At 42.9% G+C, this 22,976-nt stretch overlaps 1 protein-coding gene across 1 annotated transcript in view; it reads right to left on the bottom strand.

The window, feature by feature from the left end:
* TBC1D15 (TBC1 domain family member 15) overlaps nt 1–22,976 on the bottom strand; it is a 135,398-nt gene that overhangs the window by 72,843 nt on the left and 39,579 nt on the right. Inside the window, exon 5 of the mRNA XM_082253108.1 lies at nt 6,741–6,951. Coding sequence (XP_082109234.1) covers nt 6,741–6,951 — 211 coding nt within the window. The remainder of the gene's footprint in view (nt 1–6,740; nt 6,952–22,976) is intronic.

Below are 22,976 nucleotides of genomic sequence, written 5' to 3' on the forward strand. Positions count from 1 at the left end.
TGCACTACAAATGTTCGATGCAAGCCCTGTTGGTGACAGGACAGAGGTCGCGACATATTCCAGTTGTTCAGACTCGTCCCAGCATGTCCTTGGATACTGACTCCACTGCTTCTGTGATGTGTCGTCTCAAGTCGTTTAGGTCTTAAGGCATGGGGACATACATCAAGTCCTTGGTGTATCCACCACAGAAAAGTTGCAGGTTGTTAGGTCTGGCAAACACGGAGGCCACAATGACATTGGTGAATCATTCTTTCCTGCACAGCAACAGCCCCTGTTTGGGCAAATTCCAACACACAAAAAACCTTCTCTTGCTTTGATGTCGCCATCTTGTATACATAGCACTACACATCTGGTGATGATGACATCAACAAGCAAATAAAAAAACACAAAAATGTGAGATTTGTCTCCTTCATAATTTTCATCAATGGGCCGTTTACCATTATTGTCATGGTACAAAGGTAAAAACTTGTAGCAAGAGGGACAACAATGGTAAACGGCATTTATCTGTCGTGTCACCAACCAGGCTCACATTGAACATTTGTAGCGCAGAGGTAAAACATGGGACAGTAATGTGTCTTTCATGTTAGGTTCTTTCTGATATGAATGAATCAGTTTGACTTTTGAACCATCCTTTTTACATTACACACTGTATATAAAAGGGACAAGTAGTTTTATGAATATACAGATAAAGAGTGTCTTCTCAAAAAGGTAAGGCCAAGGTCATATTGCTTTTTTTTTTTTTATTTTACAAAAGAGAATAACAGAAAATGGATCCTCAGATGAGTAACTTTTTATATCCTATCATAGGTCATCTAAAATATCAGACAAAAAGTAAAAAGACCATCCAGCGCTCAGACCAAGGAACTTCACACAGGGACTGTGGCACATAACGATTTAAGCAATGCAGCCCTCCTCAGACTGGGCAATCTTCAGAAAACTGTGAAAACATGTACAAGAGGGCGCAAACGCCTAGTGCATTACCTTCGAAATTGTTTATTTGAGATCATATAAAGTAATATACTCACAAAAGCAGAAGAGAATCAAACTAGGCAATAACAGCAATCCAGCAAGTGAGATGGGCCTTACCACCGACGCCTCAAAATGGAGAAGCTTATGCGTTTTGGGGGACAGACCCCCTCCTCAGAGCTATCTCAACCAAACAATGTATCACTATTTACATGTTTTCACATGCAGGACACCTCCAACCCCCAGCAAAAAAAGTGGGCGGGAGCACCCATCACCACTTCCATGCGGACACATCAATACCTTGCAGAGAAAACAAAACCAAGCAACAACTGAAAAATGAGGGAGTAGAACAAGGCAAATTGTGCACAAAATGGTAGCAACATACCTCTGCCAGCAACCAAAAAGCTCCCACTGGCCCCAGTGATTTGTCCACCATAATTCCCTAGTATGTTTCCTGAGCGCAGTGAGCGGCTGGAACGCACGCTGAGGGGCTGTGGAACGCATCGGCAGAAGCATGGGACTGGAAGTGCTTCACTACTCTGGACTAGAAGTGCGTCTCAGTCAGATGGAACACAGGCGAGACTAGTGCGATGGACCTCACATCTATGGTAAACTCATTACCGGGGAGCCATGCAAGAGAGAAAATCTCATGATTGAGATAACAAAACATGTGAAAAAAAAAAGTATTCATTAAAACAAAACAAAAAAAAAAACGAAGATAAATGAATACATAGATATAAAAATGGAGTAAAAATCATATTATAATATATATTATTATTATATATATATATATATATATATATATATATATATATATATATATATATATATATATATATATATATATATATATATATATTGATTTTGGAGGTAATGCACTAGGCGTTTGCACCCTCTTGTTCAAGTTTTCACTTAAAATATTTTCCAATCCTATGTGCACAGTGCCAGGACAAGATCACCTAGAGCCCAGGGAGAACATAAACTACGCAACCCTTCTCATCTGAAAGCCACCCCATGTGACTTCAGCTATCCACCCCACTATATAATCTGCATCAGATTGCAGGGTGGCTCGAGCAGGGTGATTGATAGAGGCTTTTTTTTTTTGCAGGACTATACCATACAGGAGCTTGCATGGCAGGTGCCACAAGGTTTTTAGCAGCAGCTCATCCAGTGTGACTTGGGCTGTCAATCAGCATATCTGACGCCATTGCAAAGATGATAATTATTTTATAACAGTTGTTATTTAGTGGGCGAGAGTGGCATACGTGTTCTTTATTTTTCTCTCATATTCAAATTATTATTTTTTTTTTTTTAAATCAATAAATGTGACCACAACAGTACCAATGGGCTCTGTGTGGCCACAGAAAAAACTAACTTTCTGCAGTGATGTATGCAGGGGTTTCCTGCTTGCTCTGCTTACCAGTCTCATGGTGCAGTGCAGAGCAAGCTCAGCCACAAACATGTAATAATATGACAGTAAAAGCACATTGATATTTTCTGGAAAAACATTACAGCATAAGATGCAGTTTTCCTTCAAAGGACCAGTATACAACCAATATTTAAGGTCTGGTAGATGTTAGAAAGGTAAACCACCAGACAGATACTTAGATCTTTCAGAAAATCAATTTGTGAGATCACTGCACTTGAATTTCTAGGTCTACATGTCTACTATAGCCTTGAACGCTGTACATGAAAATATAATAATTTAATGCATAAATACATAAGTGGTCCATATAGTGAACTTGGTGTTGAGTTATTCACTTTAAGGTCATCACAGAGGACAAGGGGGCAATCTTTATGGCTGGAGGAAAAGAGATCTCCAAAATACGGAAAGGTTTCTTCACAGTAAGCTGTGAAGATGTGAAATAGACTCCCTCAAGAGCTGGTTCTTTTCAGCTCAGTAGATTGCTTTAAAAAACTTATCTATGATCTGGTAAGCGTTTAGCATATACCTTGCATGTCTCACTGACAGCGGAGGCAGCCACATTATATGGTGGTGGATTCCTTTCTGCACCCAGCATTCTGCACTGGATCTTTGCTGTTCATTTGGACTATTATCTTACTGCTGATTTTTGGTTCTATTGTTATTTTATTGGGACTTCTATTTGTGCTTTGATTACCCATCTATACAAATACTATTGAATATCTGTATTTGTAACACCTGCAGTACCTGCAATATCTGTATCTGCATTTGATTTATTATCAACATCTCAATCAGCGCGGCTATCCTTTATAATTTTATTTCCTAAATGTACATAATATTACTGGATACTAACATGTATAGGTAATGTTGATCCAGGGAATATCCGATTGCCTCTTGGGGAATCAGGAAGGAATTTTTTCCCCTGCTGTAGCAAATTGGATCATGCTTTGCTGGGTTTTTTTTTGCCTTCCTCTAGATCAGGGATCTCTAAACTAAGGACCTCCAGCTGTTGAGGAACTACACGTCCCATGAAGCATTATAAATTCTGACATTCACAGACATGACAAGGAATCATGGGAATTGAACATCTAGGGGGCATAGTTTGGAGACACCTGCTCTAGATCAACTGTGGATAAAGGATTGTGTAATTGTTTTCCCCTTTTATTGGTTGAACTAGATGGAATTTTGTCTTTTTTTTCTACCAGACTAACAATGTAATGGCAGATATCTGCCCAAATGGGATACACATAAAAGTTTTACAATCACTGTCTGTCTTACATAAGCATCCAAATTGCACATTCTGTATAATTTATTGCAGTGCACCTAGAAAGTGTTGACAGTGCTTCACCTTTTCCACATTTTGGTATATTACAGCCTTATTCCAGAATGGATTAAAAAATAATTTTTCTCATTCTCATTTTTTTTAATTCTACAACGATACCCCAAAATGACAACCTGAAAGTTGGTTAGAAATCTTTGCAAATATTTAAAAAAAAGAAATAAACCAAAAAAAAAAAAAAAAAAAAATCACATGTACATAAGTATTCACAGCCTTTGCTCTTTGTCGAAGCACCTTTGGCACGAATTATAGCCTCAAGTCTTTTTAAGTATGATGCTACAAGCTTGGTACACCTATTTTTGGGTTGTTTCCCCCATTCTTCTTTGCAGGACCCCTCAAGCTCCAGCACGTTGGATGGGCAGCGTTGGTGCATAGCCATTTTCAGATCTCTCCAGAGATGTTTAAATCGGGTTCAAGTCTGGGCTCTGGCTGGGCCACTCAAGGACATTCACAGAGTTGTTCCATATTTATCTTGGCTGTGTGCTTCGGGTCATTGTTCTGTAGGAAGATGGACCTTCTGCCCAGTCTGAGGCCCAGAGCGCTCTGGAACAGGTTTTCATCAGGGATGTCTCTGCACATTGCTGCATTGATCTTTCCCTCAATCCTTACTAGTCTCCCAGTTCCTGCTGCTGAAAAACATCCCCAAAGCATGATGCTGCTACTACCATGCTTAACTGTAGGGATAGTAGGGATGGCCAGGTGATGAGCGGTGCCTGGTTTCCTCCAGACATGACGTTTGCCATTCAGGCCAAAGAGTTCAATCTTTGTCAGACCAGAGAATTTTGTTTCTCATGGTCAGAGTCCTTCAAGTGCCTTTTGGCAAATTTCAGCTGGGCTGTCATGTACCTTTTACAGAGTAGTGGCTTCCATCTGGCCACTCTACCATACAGCCCTGATTGGTGGAGTGCTACAGAGATGGTTGTACTTCTGGAAGTTTCTTCTTCTCTCTACAGAGAAACGCTGGAGCTCTGTCAGAGTGACCATCGGGTTCCTGGTCACCTCCCTCACTAAGGCCCTTCTCCCTCAATCACTCAGTTTGGCTAGGTGGCCCACTCTAGGAAAAGTCCTGGTAGTTCCAAACTGCTTCCATTTATGGGCGGTGGAGGCCACTGTGCTCATTGGGACCTTTTATGCTGCAGAAATTTTTCGGTACCCTTCCCCAGATCTGTTCCTCGATACAATCCTGTCTCAGAGGTCTACAAACAATTTCTTGGACTTCATGGCTTGGTTTGTGTTCTGACATGCACCGTTAACTGTGGGACCTTATATTGACAGGTGTGTGCCTTTCAAAATCATGTCCAATCAACTGAATTTACCACAGGTGGATTCCAATCATGCTGTAGAAACATCTCAAGGAAGTATCAGTGGAAACAGGATGCACCTGAGCTCAAGTTTGAGTGTCATGGCAAAGGCTGTGAATACTTATGTAATTGTGTTTTTTTTATTTTTAATAAATTTGCAATAAGATTTCAAACAAACTTCTTTCACATTGTCATTATTGGGTATTGTTGGTAGGATTTTGAGGGAAATTATGAATTAAACACACTTTGGAATAAGACTAACATAACAAAATGTAGAAAAAGTGAAACACTGAACACTTTCCGGATGCACTGTACATACACATCAGATGGATTCTGTTAGATTCTTGTTGTATTCCACATGCGCATTGGGTGTTAAGATGTGGGTGGAAGGCACAGGCACACAACCCAGCAAAACTCTGAGAGGCTGAGTGCTGCTGCAGCTAGATGGTACACCGAGTGGTACTAAGGTTTAGGTCAGTATACACCCTGGCATAAAAAGCAATCTGCGTTCCTGTGCATTCATCCCTGGGGGCATACTGCCCTAAACGTTAGTACCACGAGGTCCCCTGTCCAGCTGCAAGGTCTGTGTCTAGAGCTCAGCTTTAAAAAAAATTTTTACTGTAGCTTCTTACTTCTAATAAAACAACACTTCAAGTGGTTGTAAATGTTGGACACGAAATACGAACAAAGCATATTCCTCTATTGTGTATACTTGTCTCAATTAACAGCACTAAGTGTCGTCATTTCTGTCTCCTGCTTTGTTCCTCTGCTACTCGCATAATTCACTTCTGACAAGTTTTCCTGACAACAAGAGAAGAAAGGTGACAGGGGAAAGGAGCCCAGCTGATTGACAGCCTCAGCTCTGTTCCTTTGTGCTGTGTGGAGGGGGTGTGTCCCTTACCTCCAAATCATCTCACAGAGCTTTACTCCCTGAGCTCTGAGGTGTGCAATTTCAGCTCTCCGCCCGTTTTCTGAACTCTCAGACAAGCTTTTATAATTCTAATATAATTATTTATATAATATAATTCTTTATAATTTAATAAAATAACTCTCAGACAAGCAATTATAATTCAGCACTTTGAATGGATGTAGACAAGACTGCATATAAACAGGTACAACTTATGTAGGAGGATTCGTTTCATCTCTGTGTATCACCTGAGGCCAGTCATCTCACTGGGTACATGGAAGGGATTTTACTCTATGTTAACTGTCCAGGGATTAGCTCTGTCCTCACCTGGGCGGTTCTTTGTTGGTCTACAGGTCCCCGATGCCAGCATGTTAAGTGTGGGAAGCCGGCTGTGACTCCTTGCTTCTTCAGTCGGGTTTCACACCACCCTGCCCTATGTGAGTGGTCCTGCAGTCTCCTGGGACCTGGGACGTGTCCCAAAAGGTTGCAGGCGCAGGGGTAGAACTTTCAGGGTAGAGGTTCCAGCCTAGGCGATTCCAGTATAAGTGGGTACCTCAGGAAAATAGCTACCCACTACCCAAAAAAAAAAAAAAAAAGTGTACAAATTCCAAATGAAAAATGAGAGGAGAGGGGGACATAAAGCAGAACTTCCCCTTTAGGGTGAAGTTCCACTTTAGGTTCACCGTCTGTCTGTTGAGTAGAAGAACTCTGTATGGTTGTGTTCACTGCCCTATTGATAGTTTTATTTATAGCAAAATTCAAACATCAAAGGGAAAAACACCTAAAGCATTATGTGATACTTACTCGCACAGCACCACATATTTTTCAAGGCACTCAAGCAGAAGTTCACTTCCTCCTTGATGGAAGTTGAGAGCTGGAAGGATAACATCATCTTTCAAGCAGAAAACAAAATAAGACCACCCCATGCCTTCTTTGTTCTGTTTAATTGACTTGAGGTCAGTCAAGCTGAAGAGGAATGACCATTTGCTCTGGATATTTACTGGACTCTGAACACCTAACAAAGTTTACAGAAACAAACAAGAACAATATAAGATCATCATCACAAAGGAAAAACAGTTTAGTTATATCAAGCTCTAGTAACCTGTTCAATTAGCAAACAAAATAAAGCATCTGAATACAACTTCTATCAGTTATGTATCTCTAGCAACATTATTTTCGACATGCTAAATCAGTGACCCACAAAAGGTCACCATATAGTAAGTTCAGCATACAAGATGGAAGCATGTGCTTGGGTAGATCAAGTGTACATAATGCAGGACTTCTTTTAAAAGGATAATAAGAAGATCAATACAAAAACTGTTGCAACAAACAAAACACAATACTGCTCACACGGTCATATGCATGTACTGAAATATTATTATACAGTTTGTGCAGGGCTTTACAATATAAAGGGAGACAGAACAGTTACAATACAAGAGGGTTAAGAGGGCCCTTCTCATAAGAACTTACAGAGTATTCGGGTGGGGCAAGAGGTACAAAAGGTAATAAGAGTGAGGGATGAGCAGATGGAAGAATTAAAAGTGCCGTTATTAGGTAACGGTGGGATAGGATTCCCTGAAGAGATACGTTTTCAGGAACACCCTAAAAAAGGTGGGCAGAGTAGGAGATAGCTGGACAGATTGAGGTAAAGAGTTTTAAAGGATTGGAGAAGTCCTGGAGATGAGCATAGCAGGAATAGAGAAGACAGCTAGAGAGCTGAAAGTACTGAATTTACTGATTAAACACAGTATCTGAAAGCAAATAGCTAGTGTATATGAGTGCATTTAAAACTATTAAAAGACAATAGAATTCTTCAATACAAATGTAAGAAAAATAATTCTATTTGTTATCTTGTATTAATGTTTTGATGTGTCACTTTTCTGTATTTAGTAATGCTGTGTCACTTTTTTGTATTTACTGTTTGGTTTTAATCGCTCACAGTATACTAAAATTATACTATTTGACTTCACAACTATATATATATTATATATAAATATAAAAAGCAAAGCATGCTCATTCTCTCATGTATTTCTTTCGTGTCTATTGGTAGGACACATAAAAAAGTGGAGAAACAAAAAGCCAAAATTGGACACATTCCACGCAAAACTCCAAAAATGAACTGGACAAAATGATTGGCATCTTCTCTAAATTGTAAGAAATAATTGCATTCCAAGTTTGTGATGCACCTGTAATTTGTAATTAGACTCACCTGTATCAATTAACAGGTGCTGACAATATAGAAATTACAACAACAAATGGTGAAAAATTGGCTCAACCTTTCTTTTGTGCGTCTCCGTGTGCCACAGAGCATGGAGAAGAGAAAGCAGCAAAGAATTGTCTGAGGATTTGAGAACAAAAATTGAGGAAAAGCATGGACAATCTCAAGGTTACAAGTCCATCTCCAGAGATCTTAAATGTTCCTGTATCCACTGTGCCCAACATTGTCAAGAAGTTTACAGCCCATGGCACTGTAGATCATCTCCCTGGACGTGGACGAAAGAGACACATTGATCAAATATTGCAACAAAGGATTGTTCGACTGGCGGATGAAGAACCCCGATCAACTTCCAGACGAATTCAAACTGCAATTCAGGCACAGGGTACAACTGTGTCAGCTTGCACTATACCTCGCCATCTGAATGGAAAGGCATGCTATGGTAGGTGGCCCAGGAGGACCCCACTGCTGACACAAACATAAAAAAGCCAGATTGGAGTTTGCCAAAACTTACCTGAGGAAGCCAAACTCCTTTTGGGAGAATGTGCTGTGGACAGATGAAACAATATTACAGCTTTTTGGTAAAGCACATCATTCTACTGTTTTCAGAAAAAGAAATGAGGCCTTGTACCTACAGTCAAACATGGTGGAGGTTCACTGATGTTTTTGGGGTTGCTTTGCTGCTTCAGGCACTGGATGTCTGGACCTTGTGCATGGCATTATGAAATCTGAAGACTACTAAAGAATTCTGGAGTGCAATGTAGGGCCCAGTGTCAGAAAGTTGGGTCTCCGTCAGAGGTCATGGGTCTTACAGCAAGACAATGACCCAAAGCAAACTTCAAAAAACACCCAAAATGATTTAAGACAAAGCGCTGGAGAGTACTGAACTGGCCAGCAATTAGTCCAGATCTAAATCCCATAGAGCACCTGTGGAGAGACCTAAAAACAGCAGTTGGGAAAGGGAACCCTTCCAATCTGAGAGCGGTCCAAAATTCCAGTAGAGAGGTGTAAGAAACTCAATGATGATTTCAGGAAGTGATTGATTTTAGTATTTTTTCCAAGGGGTGTGCTACCAAATAATACATTTAGGTGCCAATAATTTTGTCCAGTCCATTTTTTGGAGTTTTGCGTGGAGTGTGCCAGATTTAGCTTTTTGTTTCTCCACTTTTTTGTGTCATACCAGTACAAACAAAATAAATAGTCATAAGAATGCCTAAACATTTGTAATTGCAACAATTTTCTGGGTGAAGAGGTGCATTATCGGACAGAAACGCAGAGGTGCCAATATTTTTGACAATGACTGTATAACCTTTTTATATTGCTAAAGGGTTGGCAAATATGGTTTACTTTTGATTATCCCTTTACTGAATTCAGTTAATTCAGTAATTTAGCTAAAGCACAGTGTATAATAAACACTTTTTTCAATAAAATACTTGTTTTAACTCATTTCCCTTTATTCTTTTTTGTTTCTCGGTGCTGGTGATATTCTGCAATCTCTTTCAAGATACTTCCTGTGTTCCAGTGTATCATGCTTACAAAATGTGTGTTGAAACAACCACTTGTTGTGTCCATCGGAACCCAGTGTGCCAATGTAGGAGCATAACTGGGAGACAGAGCATTTACTTTATTGAAGCAGCAGATTAAAAATTACTAAAAAAATTACTTTTTAAATTACAAAAACTCGTTAATGTTATATGAGATTTGAGTTTTAAAAACAAACTAGTAAATTAATTCATTTTAAAGGATAAGTTTCACATTTTATAACATGTAACACGCATATTATGAATGCGCAGCCTCCACGCCCCCCGATCCTTGCTGTGACAGCAGACTGGGGATCTTCTCCCTGTGTCTGCTGTCACAGTACGAAAAAAATTACTCATTCACAGTCCTCTGTGAATGAAAAACTACAAAGTCCGGTAGCCTTTTCGGCTGTCGGCTTATAATTTTCAATGAACTACCATGGTGCGGTGAGTCTTCCTATCAGAATGCAGTGGCTTCCTCATACGAGGTACGAGCAAGCTGATACACTAACAGATCTGCAGGGGATCTGCATGGCAACAGCGATCTGCTGATCGCTGGTGCAATGCTTTACAGGCTCCGGCAACAAATAAAAAATACATGCACATTTTTTTACCTGCAAAAAAATGTGCATTTATTATTTTTTTATTTAATAAATGTGCATTTATTAAATTCACATGAGCTCAATTTTGAGCAGTGGCGTAGCGTGGGTTGTCAGCACCCGGGGCAAGGCAAGTAATTTGCGCCCCCTAACCCGCGGGATTTTAGCACTCAAGTCTCTTCCACTAGATTAGTTAAAGAAACCCTTACCCCCTAAGCACATGTATTGTTTGTTATGAAAATACTGATGTAATTAAAGTAAAATGCATCTAAATACAAGTTTGAATGACCAGCGTGCCCCCTCTCAATGCAGAATGACTAGCGTGCCCCCTTTCAATGCAGAATGACCAGCATGCCCCCTTTCAATGCAGAATGACCAGCGTGCCCCCTTTCAATGCAGAATGACCAGCGTGCCTCCATTCAATGCAGAGAGACCAGTGTGCCCCCTTTGAATGCAGAATGACTAGCATGCCCCCTTTCAATGCAGAGAGACCAGCGTGCCCCCTTTCAATGCAGAATCACCAGCGTGCCCCCTATTAATGCAGATAGACCAGCGTGCCCCCATTCAATACATAGAGACCAGTGTGCCCCCTTTCAATGCAGAGTGACCACCGTGCCCCCTTTCAATGCAGAGAGACCAGCGTGCCACCTTCAATGCAAAGAGACTTACCTGCAGCGGCCGCTTCTCCTCATCTCCTCAAGTCCTCCCACCCCTCCTCGGCCAATGGCACGCATTCGCCTTTCGGCCAATCAGGAAGCGGGTCTCGGACCCGCTTCCTGATTGGCCAGGGGGAGGATCCGTGTAACAATAGTGAATTTTCATTCGCTATTGTCAAACAATGGGTGGGCTCGGGCGCACTGCTCTGTGCCCCGGGTCCACCCTTTTTTTGAAGCCTATTAGAGCCTCTGGCTCTAATCAGGTGATTAAAAAAAAAAACACTCTGTGACAGCGCCAGGCTGCTGACTCACTTGCTGCTAAACTGACTGAGCAGTGAGGAGAGGCAGCATAGGAGGGGCTTGGCTTGCAATGCCACCCCACCCTACACCAATGGACAGGTGAGGCACAGTCCAGCCCCGACTCGCCATTTTCAGCCATAGGGCGGCCGTGCTGGACATCTCCCAGCCTAAAGATGGAGGCAGCCGCAGACAGTGTGTAAACTGTGTATGTCAGAGTCAGACAGACAGAGTGACACTGCGGATGCGCCCCCCCAGATGTTGCACCCGGTGCGGCTGGCCCCCCCTGCACCCCCCACGCTACGCCACTGATTTTGAGTGTCCTGGCAAGGGCTGTGAATACTATGTACATGCGATTCTTTTCGTTTTTTATTTTTAATAAATTTCAATTTTGGAATAAGGCTGTAACATAACAAAATGTGGAAAAAGCAAAGCGCTGTGAATACATTCCGGATGCACTGTAGATAAATAAGAAAAAAAAAAATTAAAACTACATTAACACAATTTTTTTAACACCAGTCAAAAAGAGAAAAAGTGCCCTTTTTTAGTTGTTTTACTTTTTTTGTCTATGGATTGCAAAAAATCTAACATTTTTAAAGGGAATATCATGAAAAGAAAGCCTTGTTTGTCCTTCAAAAAAAAAAAAAAAATATGTATTTATTTGTTGTCCTAAAGTGATTAAGTGCCGGTTCACACTTGTGTGCGGTTTGCGAACTTAACATGTAATTCCGAGCGCACTGCTCCTTCTTACATGTGATCTCATGTGCGGATGCGAGTTCAGCCATACACTTTGTATGGCTGAATTCGCAGTGCATCCGCAGCAAACTCGCACATGAGGCTTTTTTTGAGCCGCATCAGGATCGGATCGAACAGTGGTTCACACTAGTGCGATCCGATTGTGTGCAAACTTGCAGATCGCACTGAGATATGCGATCGCAACTGGGGGTGTCGTTAACTTTTAATTGACACCCCCTGCGTATCGCATATGGCAGTGTGAAGTGCCAGATGTGCGGATGCGATGCGGGAACACGCTGCATAGTCGCAGCGTTCCCGTATCGCACAAGTGTGAACCAGCACTAAAGGAATTTTATTTTTTTAAATAACAAACAACTCTATACTGCTCTGTGCAATTGCCAATGGCTCCGGGTGCCCCAGCAAAGGCTGTAAGACATGGTGAGGGGGAGAGAAGAGCTGCAGACGTGCACAGCGCTGGCTCCAATGAGGGTTCAGGTAAGTAAAAGGGAGAGGAGGGTCCAAAACTAATGCCTAAATTTTTTTACTTCAATACAAAGAATGCATTAAGGTAAAAAATGTTTAGGCTTTAGAACCACTTTAAATACTCAGTTATTGTTGAATAAAACATCCATAGCTGAAATGTAAATTGTATTGCTCTGGTCCATAGCAGGTATATAGGTGTGAAAGCTAAGGCTAAGTTCACTTGTAGGCGTTTTTGGGGAGTTTTTCTGCTCTAGGATCAGCTCAAAAAACGCCCAACAAGACAAATCCTATTTATTTCAATGGCCCCTGTTCACATCTGAGCGTTTTGACATTTTAAGCAAAGCGCCCAACGCTCAAAAAAGTACATGAGCTTCTTTTTGGGCAGATTACAGGCGTTTTTATTTTTTCCATTGGTTATTAGACAACCTAAAAACGCCTGTACAAAAACGCCCATAAAAACGCCTGAAAAAACACCTAAAAAATGCCTGTAAATAGCAACGCCAAGATGTGAATGTAGCCTAAAGTAGTTCAACTAAAAAAATAAATAAATAAAAATAAAATAAATAAAGCACAACATATTTCAAAAGAATAATTGTAAATTTTAATCCAATTCAGAATTAGGCCTCTGGGCTAAAAAAAAATGTTCCCAATCCTCTCCCCTTGTGTTTCTGAGAAAATTATCAATTTCCATACATTTTAATTGTAACACAGAATAGGAGCATTCCACAAAATTATATTGTCTCTAATAAGAGTATTTTTGTTGTGCTAATCTGTCCATAACTTTTTTACGTGGTCTCACCTACACAATACAATCTGCAACACTTAAGGATGCATACAACCAACCTGGCTGACAGGTGTAATGGTCTAGAGTTCTAATTTGGTGTCTCTGGTGTAGCGGATAGAAAAAACAAATCTTTCATCATATGAGTAAATTGTATGCAAGTGACACAGAAGAAAGGCTTAAAAAATTATCGGGTCCCATAAATGCATGTGCAGATGTATACAGGAAAGTAATCCAATCTAAGTAAATGATAAAAAATAAAGATCAAAAATTGAGCAACCCTTCCTACATGAAGGTAACAGCAGATACACAAACTCAGAAATGCAGAATAGCTGTTCCTCAATGCAGACCAATTTTTTTTTCTTTTTTTGTTTGTTTTTTTTTTTTTTGTTTTGCCATATTCAACCTGGAAAAACTTATGATATTGTGAAACAAAAGGAATGTGTTTGGAGACACAACAGGATTGTAAAACATTTAAAGTCTGTAATCATTCCTTTTTAGCATACTTTTGGGTATCCTCCAGAATGTAATTTTTTCCTCCATCATTAAGTCTAGTTTTCAGCAAGGTAATACAACCCTCCTGACACGTGTGAACTAATTGCAAGACCCCCGCAGGGTAAAAACTGGTAATATGCAGCAAGTGATTGAGATCTGTGCATTTAGATACAAATCCCTTTTCAACATGCCAACAGCTGTCACAAAACGTTGCTGCATTTTACCAGTTTTCACACACCAGGGGTATTCAAGTCTTTTTAAGCATGTCAGGAAGGCTGTAACAGCTACTACCTTGTTACAAATTTTCGTTGATTAGATGGAGAAAATATACAACCAAAAGCAGTGATTCTCAAGCACCAGCCACGGTCTAGTGCCTGGCCACAGCTTCCCTCCTCCAGGGCCATCTTTGTGTTCCTTCTTGTCAGAGCAAAGCACTGCTGTATTTTACAGAAACAGAAAGTGGTGTTAGTGCAGAATCCACTAGAGGGCACTGCTGTACAATACACATAATTGTATATGCTGCTGCTTACTCGTGACGGCACAGTGTATGCTGAACTATACAGGTATGTATCCATATAGTATGTCACAGTGAGCTTTACTGTTAAAACAACTGTACATGCATTAATGGAACCCTGCAAAAAAGGGTCCTTTCCCTGCCACGATCGGGGACCGCCTGTTCGTTTTTCAGGTAGACCCGATCGGACCACCCATTGTTCTCTATGGACCGGTGGATGTCAAATGCATACAATTTACCCATATGATGAAAGGATTGTTTTTCTATCAGCTACACCAGAGACACCAAGTTAAAATTCAAGGCTGTTACACCTGTCAGACCAGTTTTGTTGTATACACCCTTAGCATTAGGGTAGATTGTATTATGTAGGCGAGACCACACAAAAAAGTGAAGGACAGATTTGCATACCATAAATACCCTATGCGGGACAAAATAATTAAATTACCGGTAGCTAGACATTTTGTGGAATGCTCCCATTTTGTGTCACAATTAAAATTTATGGAAGTTGATGATATTCCTAAGAGCAGGTGGGTAGGATGGGGAATTCATTTTAAAGCATACAGGATTTACTGTTTTGGTACATTACAGCCCCAAAGGCTTAATTCTGAATTGCATTAACATTTACAATTATACCTTTGAAATATATTGTGCGTCATTTGTTTTTTTTGTTTTTCTGGTTAATTACAGATTAACTGTGATGGATAGCTTAGAATGAGTATATACTCGTTTTTCGTCTGCATGTGTGCCAATCTGTTGCATTTTTTCTTAAAAGGAACTCATGCTATGGTATTTTAATTAAATTCTTAGCTAATTACTATGTCTCTGGTTCCTATCTGTACAGTATGTGTTTCTGTGTTGGATATTATGTAGTCAGTAGTGTTTCGTGCCTGATGAAGGGCTGATGCAAGCCCAAAACTGTACCTTTTTGGAATCTGCATTCATAAATTTAGTTTAAGTGTGCTGCACACTCCGATTCACAGAATTGAATGTAATTATATCATTCCGCCATGTACATGCCATGCATTGTTTTTTGCCTTTACATTTCATAAAAGCCAAAAGTGATAAAGATTAAAACTCTTGTGGAGACTACAAGAGGTCGTGCCAAGACATATTGCATATCAGAAAGCTGATCCAGAGTAAGATGTAGCCAATGCCTGAGCAAGTACATGTAAATGGGTTCCAAGTAATTTTCTAGCAAAAAGAATTGGATTTGTCTTACCGTAAAATCCTTTTCTCTGATGTTTGACGGACACAGCTCCAGAAAGTCTTGACCATTGGGTTTATGCTGCCCCCTACAAGAGTAGGGCACTAGGCGGAAAAAAGTTTGACTATACCTATAGGGCAGTCCTAGGGGGTATACTCCCACTCCCTGCTATAGGTATTCAGTTTTGTAACAAGTAGTGTCAGAAGAACAAAAAAAAAACCCCAACTCAATAGAGAGGCGGGTGCTGTGTCCGTCAATGAACATCGGAGAAAAGGATTTTACGGTAAGACAAAAGTCCAGTTTTCTCTATCGTTCATTGACAGACACAGCTCCAGATCTTCTTGACCCTTGGGACATCCCAAAGCAATGTCAACATGAGGGGTGGAAGGAACATGAAATACACTTCCCAAAGGCTAAACATAACCAAACAGGTAAAATAGGAGCTCATCTGACAAAAACAAAAAACATCCTCAAAGAGGATAATCCTCTCCAACAGCGGCCTGCAAAACCTTGCGGTCAAAAGAAGCATCCGCAGATACCAACACATCCACCCCCCCAAGACTCACATCAAGCAATGTACGCCCTCCAGACTCGATGATAAATCTTCCTAGAAGTAGATTTTCTAGCTTTTAACAGCGTAGGAATCACAGATTCAGACACCCCTCTATCCAACAGCACCTAGCTTTCAACAGCCAAGCTGTTAAATCCAGCGACTGAAAAGCAGGATGGAAGATCGGCCATGGAGCGAACAGATCTTCTCTGAGAGGAAGTCTCCAAGGGACATCGGCAAACAGCCGTACAAGGTCTGCATACCAGGACCTGCAAGGCCAATCCGGAGCCACTAGGATCACCGCAATCCCTTCTGCCTCAATTCTTCGCAGGAGTCCTGGCAGAAGAGTTATCGGGGGAAATGCGTACATCAGTTGATACTGGCCCCAAAGAAGCCACCAGAGCGTCTGTGGCGTCGGCCAGAGGACCCTGAGACCTTGCTACGAACCTCTGCACCTTCCTTTTGAGACGAGAGGCCAACAGGTCCACATCGGGAGTCACTCACCGGAGACACAGTCGATGAAACACCTCCTGGTGGAGAGACCATCCCTCCCTGATCCAACGTCTGCCGACTGAGGTAGTCCGCCTTCCAATTTTCTACCCCTTTAATATGCACAGCAGAGATGACTGAAACAAACTGTTCTACCCACCTTAGAATGTCGGCTACTTCCGGGGGCGCTGGGACACTTTTGGTGCCCCCTTGATGACTGACATATGCCACAGCCGTGGCATTGTCTGATTGAATCCTTACTGGGCGCCCCAGCAGAGGAGCCATCCATTGGGTCTTGCAAAGCCTGTTCCTCTGAATTTCCAGGATATTGATCGGCAGGCTGGACTCCTTCAGAGTCCAAACCACCTGAGCACAATCCGTGCCCAGGACAGCTACCCACCCGGACAGGCTGGCATCTGTGGTGACCACCCTCCAGTACAGGGAATTTCCCTGTCGAAGCGCCAGAGAGCGGAGCCACCAAATCAGGGAATCCCTCATACCCTGTACTCAACAGGATCAGATTGTCTAGAGACTGAGGGTTCTTGTTCCATTTGGCAAGAATCTCCTTTTGTAGAGATTTGGTATGGAACTGAGCAAGCAGAACCGCTTAAAAAAAAGGTGGAGACCTTCAGGCCCAGCATTTGCATACAAGTCCTGAGAGAGGGCCGCCGGCTTTACAACAGAAGCCGTATCGCATCCTGCAACTTATGGAGTTTCAGAAGAAACACCCGGGCTGAGGCCGTGTCCAGGGTCAGGCCCAGATAGTCCAGCTTGGTGAATGGGACTAGAACAGATTTTTGGAAATTCAGGTACCATACGAACTCCTGCAAAATTTGCACCGAAACATCCAGACTGTCTTTAAAAGGCATTCGGAAACTCTGCTTGTAGAAGGAGGCCAACCAAGTACCCCAGTAACACAAACCCCTTCCGCCTTAGCAATGCTAACACTTGGGCCAAAACTTTTGTAAACACCCGAGGAGCTGAGGCGAGACCAAAAGGTAACGCCACAAATTGATAGTGCTCCTCGCCCACAGCAAAGTGAAGGAAACGCTGATGCTTGACATATATTGGTATGTGAAGGTAAGCGTCCTTGATATCGATAGAGGTCAGGAAATCCCCTTGATGAAGGGATTCCACTAACGTGCGAATAGACTCCATTCCAAATTTCTGAACCCGCACAAAGCGGTTCAAGGCCTTGAAGTCCAGAATTGGACGGACCTTGACTTCCTTCCTGGGAACAGTAAATAGGTTTGAATAAAACAAAGAAAATCAATGTATCCCGTAATGAGACAAAGTGGATATACTTATTGCAATCGCTTTAGCCTGAAGGCCTTAACATAGACATCGATTTAAACTGTTTTATCACTGATTTTTAACACCATGGCCTTTTATGATCTTTTTAGCAATCTTTTAGCACTTTTAAGAACATCCAGTATATATCCAGCACCTTCTTAATGATCCTCCTGACTTTTTATGATTTTACAGTTTTAGAAGGTACATGGTTTCCATGCAGTATTATGTAGCTTTTATGCAGTTTCAGCACATGTGACCCCATGCGATTTTATATCTCCACCATAATTTTCTAATTTTTAGACTTGGTGGTTTTTATGGGTTTTCACATTTTAAGGTACTTTGACGCACAAGATCTCATGCGTGTATGCCGATATTTTTTATTTTTTATTTTTATGCCGATATTTTACCCCTCCGCAACGGTTTTCCACTGCTCCAACATAACAACAAGGCTGTAATTTTTCTCCTCCAACTTAAACCTTATGGTTCCTCCTCCACACACATTATCTAACTCCTCTCCTCCATTAATGGGACTTGAGGCCATGCTGCTGTGTGTGCTCAGTCTCATTCAGCTAGTATGGTTTTCTAATACCCTCTATGGATTTATCCGAAATTTGCATACCCGATATGTCCCTCCAATCGAGTATTTTTACTCTAAACTCTGTTCTAGTTTTAATTCTAATTTAAAAACTTTATAATTCATTTTTTATTCAATTTTAAGTGTTCATAATAAAAGTTTATTTATTTTTTACATTTTTTCTCTATTCAAAAGCGGATCACCCACCCGGCTCATCTCTCAGCACTTTATGGCATGTTTTTAAGATTCACTAATCACTGTCACTTTAAGTTTATGAGATGTATGCATTTAATATGTGGGGACCGCTGTATAAGGAAGTTCACGTGATGTAAACAAAACCTGGTATCCGGCATGTGTGGACCATTATATCCGAAGGTACCAAGATGGCCGCCGGTATGACTCGCGTGAGGGTACCAAGATGGCGGAGGTACACACAATGGTCGCTAGGATACGCAGGTCTATATAAGCTCCGGGAGTATGTAGCCTAGTACCGCCCCAGATGACGTCGCAGTGACGAAACGCGTAGAGCGGCAAAGCAGCGTCATACGTCACTTCCGGTTAGGTGGCTCCGGCCGGTGGAACGCGGAAGCACCGCGCGGCCGAACACTGGAGACACACCAAACAAGCTGACGGTGAACTTCCTAACAGTGAGTCGATACTTATTTTTCCCTCAATGTTGTACTATACTACGCAATGGAAGCTCTCTTGGTCTTTTGTACACTGACTCCCTAGATGCAAGCGCAACTGCATGTACGGAACAACCAGCTCTTACAGGCATCAGGAGAAGGGAGACACAGTATACTAGAGTGAGAAGGGAGAGGACATTGGTAAGTGCTTTACCCACGGTATTAGCACTCCTCACTCTCAACACGCGCAACAGGCGTTTTATTCTCTCACTTTACACTGCATAGTGTTTGTAATATTCACCACGGATGTCAGTTTCCTCTTTAAAAGGAGACCACAATAAAGCATTTATTGTTTAAATCACTCAATTGCACTAAGCACTTTTTTGCACTGGTCACTTATATATGATTGTTTACATCCGATGAGTGATACATATACGGTACAATCCAATCGATACACGATAATTACCGTCTTTTTATATTTTTATATTTGCACTATATTGCACATTTAAGATTTTAAAAATAATTTTAATTTGCACAATATCTGCTCACCAATAAGCACTGTGCACTTTCATCTTTGGATCACATACAACGAAGAAATTCGCTGTGCAAGGTGGTAGCGCCCCATACCAACACCTCCTAACCTCTAGGTTTGAATAAAACCCCTGAAAGTGTTCAGATTCCAGAACAAGTACAATGACCCCCCGTGAAAGTAGATCCTGTACCGCCCCAAGAGGAATTTGTAGGGGATCTGGGGCCAAACGCAGGTTGAAAGGGAAGAACTTTGCCCAAGGACTGAAACTCGATCTTGTAATCAGACCCAATCAACTCGTGGACTCATTTGTCTTGAATTAAGGAGGTCCATGGATACGGAAAGAAGCAAAGACATCCACTCACCCCAGATACAGGTGAGGGCGCCCCTTCAGGCAGAAGTGGGCTTGTCTGCGGTCCCAGAGGAACCCGCTCTCGACTTAGCAGGCCAGGGCCTCTTGGAACCCCCTGCGGGTAAAAGGACCGCTTATGGGCCAAGAAGAAAAGGGCCACGTTTGCGACGAGACACTTTGCTCCTGGTAGTCTGTGGAAACAGAGTACTCTTACCTCCAGTAAGACCCTAAATGATCTCTTCCATGGAAGGTCCGAACAAGCAGTCTCCTACAAAAGGGAGATCAGTCAAAACTTTCTTGAAAGCCTGGTCCACATACCAGTATTTCAGCCATATCGTGCGGGGAAGAGTCACTGCTGTCACGGACACCCTTGCAAGCTAAGGGGGGTGCATCCAGCGAGGCATCACAGATATACTGCAACCCCTGGACCAACTGGTCTGCCAAGTCCGCCAGGTAAGGAGGGGACTGTCCCCCTTCCAAATCCTGGCGCAGGAGCTTAGCCCATTCGGTTAAGGTCTGGGAAACCAAGGTTATGTTAAAAACCGGCGGCAGAATGGAACCGGCCATGGTAATAAGGTAATGGACCAGAGATTCAGGTCTCTTGTCAAAAGGGTCCTTTAAAGGACAGAGAGTCCTCCACTGGGAGAAGGGTGGCTTTATTCAACTGGGAAACCTGCGAGTCCAACACTGGTGGTACTGTCAGTCTCTTTAGCAGGGACTCTTCAAAATGATACCTTCAAGCAAAGTGCTTATGGAACCCGAGAGTACGTTTGGGGGAACCCCACTGACTTGCGACAATGTTGTCAAAATAGGCGGGAAACACCTTTGCCGCTTGGAAGGCTTTGCAGGTACCAAATTGCACCTGCACAGCCAATGCAGCAGCAGCTGCATGCTCCAATTTTAAAGTTTCCCGCACTGTTACAATCAGCGCATCCACCAGCGCTTTTTCATGCACGGCTGTAGCGGAAGAGGAATCATTTTCACTATCAGAACACACAGGGTGCGTGGACACAGACCCAGTAGGGTGACTCACTTCCACGGCAGCCAAATCAACCTCAGAATCTGAGGAGACAGAGGATGCAGGTGAAGGCAGAGGACGCTTTTTGCTCGTCCTATTTTGGAGAGCCATATCTACTTTGGACACCAGTGACTGCAAGACCGCCATCATAGCAGACAAGGCGGACTGGGACCTCGCAGCCTCAGAGGGGTCAGGTGGTGACACGTGCTCCAGGGACTCCATGTGTTAACCTGGGGACCGCCAGCAAAAGTGTAAAAACTGCTGTTAAATGTTCCCCCCTATCGCTGCACCACATGTACCCGCGCACCAATTACCGCAATAGCAGAAAGAGGGAGCCGTTTAGCACCCACAGGGACTCACCACCTCTCCTCAGATGTAGATCCAGGCTGCAGCTGTGCGGCGATCAAAGAGTAAGAGGAGGTTCAGGAACTGCCACTAGAGGGCCACCGCCAATTCACTGCTCCATAGGCTACAAAAACATGGCGCTTGTGTGATAGCAATGAGAAACTACAAGAAAATGGCCATCAGACTACACAAACATGGTCTCCAATTATACAGTAGTCATCCACAGCAAAACAGTGGCTTCCAGGACCTTCAGGTACACTTGGACAGTAAGAGGGGACCCTGCTAGGGACCCCAAGCAAGACCATCCCCCCTCCCCCTCAAAACCATGTTTTGCACAGCCAGCGGCGCATCCCCGTCCCCCTCCCAGCACCTGCTCGACACCGCCAAACAGAAAAACTGGCATGGCCGCCCCGGGGGGGGGTTGAAGGGGGGGAGCTAGGCATGGGTGAATGGGTAGTGGTCTGCAGAGGGACCCCGATAGTGAGGGAAGGAAGGACAGTAGGTGGTCCGACCAACCCAGGGAGGGGCCCACCTCCACCCCACAAAACCACCAGAAGGGAGGGGGGGGCGGGAACACTACTCACCCCACCTTGGAACCGATCGGGCACCACTCCAGGTAGACCACCACACCATCTTGGGATGGGGGTGCTGCGGGCCAGAGGAACACTGCGACTCAGGTCGTGACCAGGGCTATGCGTCCTCGCGAGGCGTTTAACTCACTGTCCATTGGGGCTATGCCGGGGCCAACATAGCGCTAAGGCTAAGGTCAGGTCACGCTCGCTGGCCGTAAGGATCTAGAATATCCAGTCTGTCGCCCAGTCCGGCAGTCGATTGTAGTTCTCACAATAACCAAATTGACTGTAGTTCTCACAGGAACAGAAAATAATAAAAGAAAAAAACGGAATTTTTGTAAAATCTTACCTGTAAAATTCCTTTCTCTGAGTCCTCCGACAGTCGCCGCCTCTTCATATTCGTCACATATGGGGTATTAGACTTTGCTCCGAAGGAGTAGCTAGGCAACAGAATATGTTAACAACAAAGCTTTAACATATCCCACCCTCAAGGGGTGGTCCCCTCAGTCAATACCCTCCTACTTCCTGCAACCATATCTCAGTTTTAGTGGAATAGCAGTAGAGTATACATTCAACCCCAAAAGAGGGGCGGGGGCGGCGACTGTCGGAGGACTCAGAGAAAGGAATTTTACAGGTAAGATTTTACAAAAATTCAGTTTTCTCTTACGTCCTCCGACAGTCGCCGCCTCTTCATATTCGTCACATATGGGGACGTCCCAAAGCAGTGCAAACATGAGGGGTGGGAAACGCATCCGCGCCGAAAGGCAACGCAGTCTCCACATCAAAGAAAGGAGCCTTACCAAAGGAAGGAAACCAGCTGGGCAACAGCAAAAATAAGTGCTCAACAGGAGCAACAACCCAGGAAAAGACAAAAAAACCAGGGAATACAAAGATATCCCAACAGCCAGGAGTCCCCAACAAGGGACCCTATGGAACAGCCGCACTAAGAACCTTGCGGCCAAAGGAAGCATCCGCCGATGCCTGAACATCTACTTTGTAGAATTTTGTGAAAGTGTGCACGGTCGACCAGGTCGCCGCCTTACACACCTGGGCTACAGAAGCCCCATGACGGCAGGCCCAAGACGTACTCAGTGATCTAGTAGAGTGCGCCTTCACAGGCACAGGGGGAACCTTCCCCTGCAAGACATAGGCCTGTTCAATGGTCTGCCTGATCCATTTGGCGATGGTAGAGG

This window comes from Pelophylax lessonae (assembly GCF_965119305.1).
Source record: "Pelophylax lessonae genome assembly, chromosome: 4".
NCBI lineage: Eukaryota > Metazoa > Chordata > Amphibia > Anura > Ranidae > Pelophylax > Pelophylax lessonae.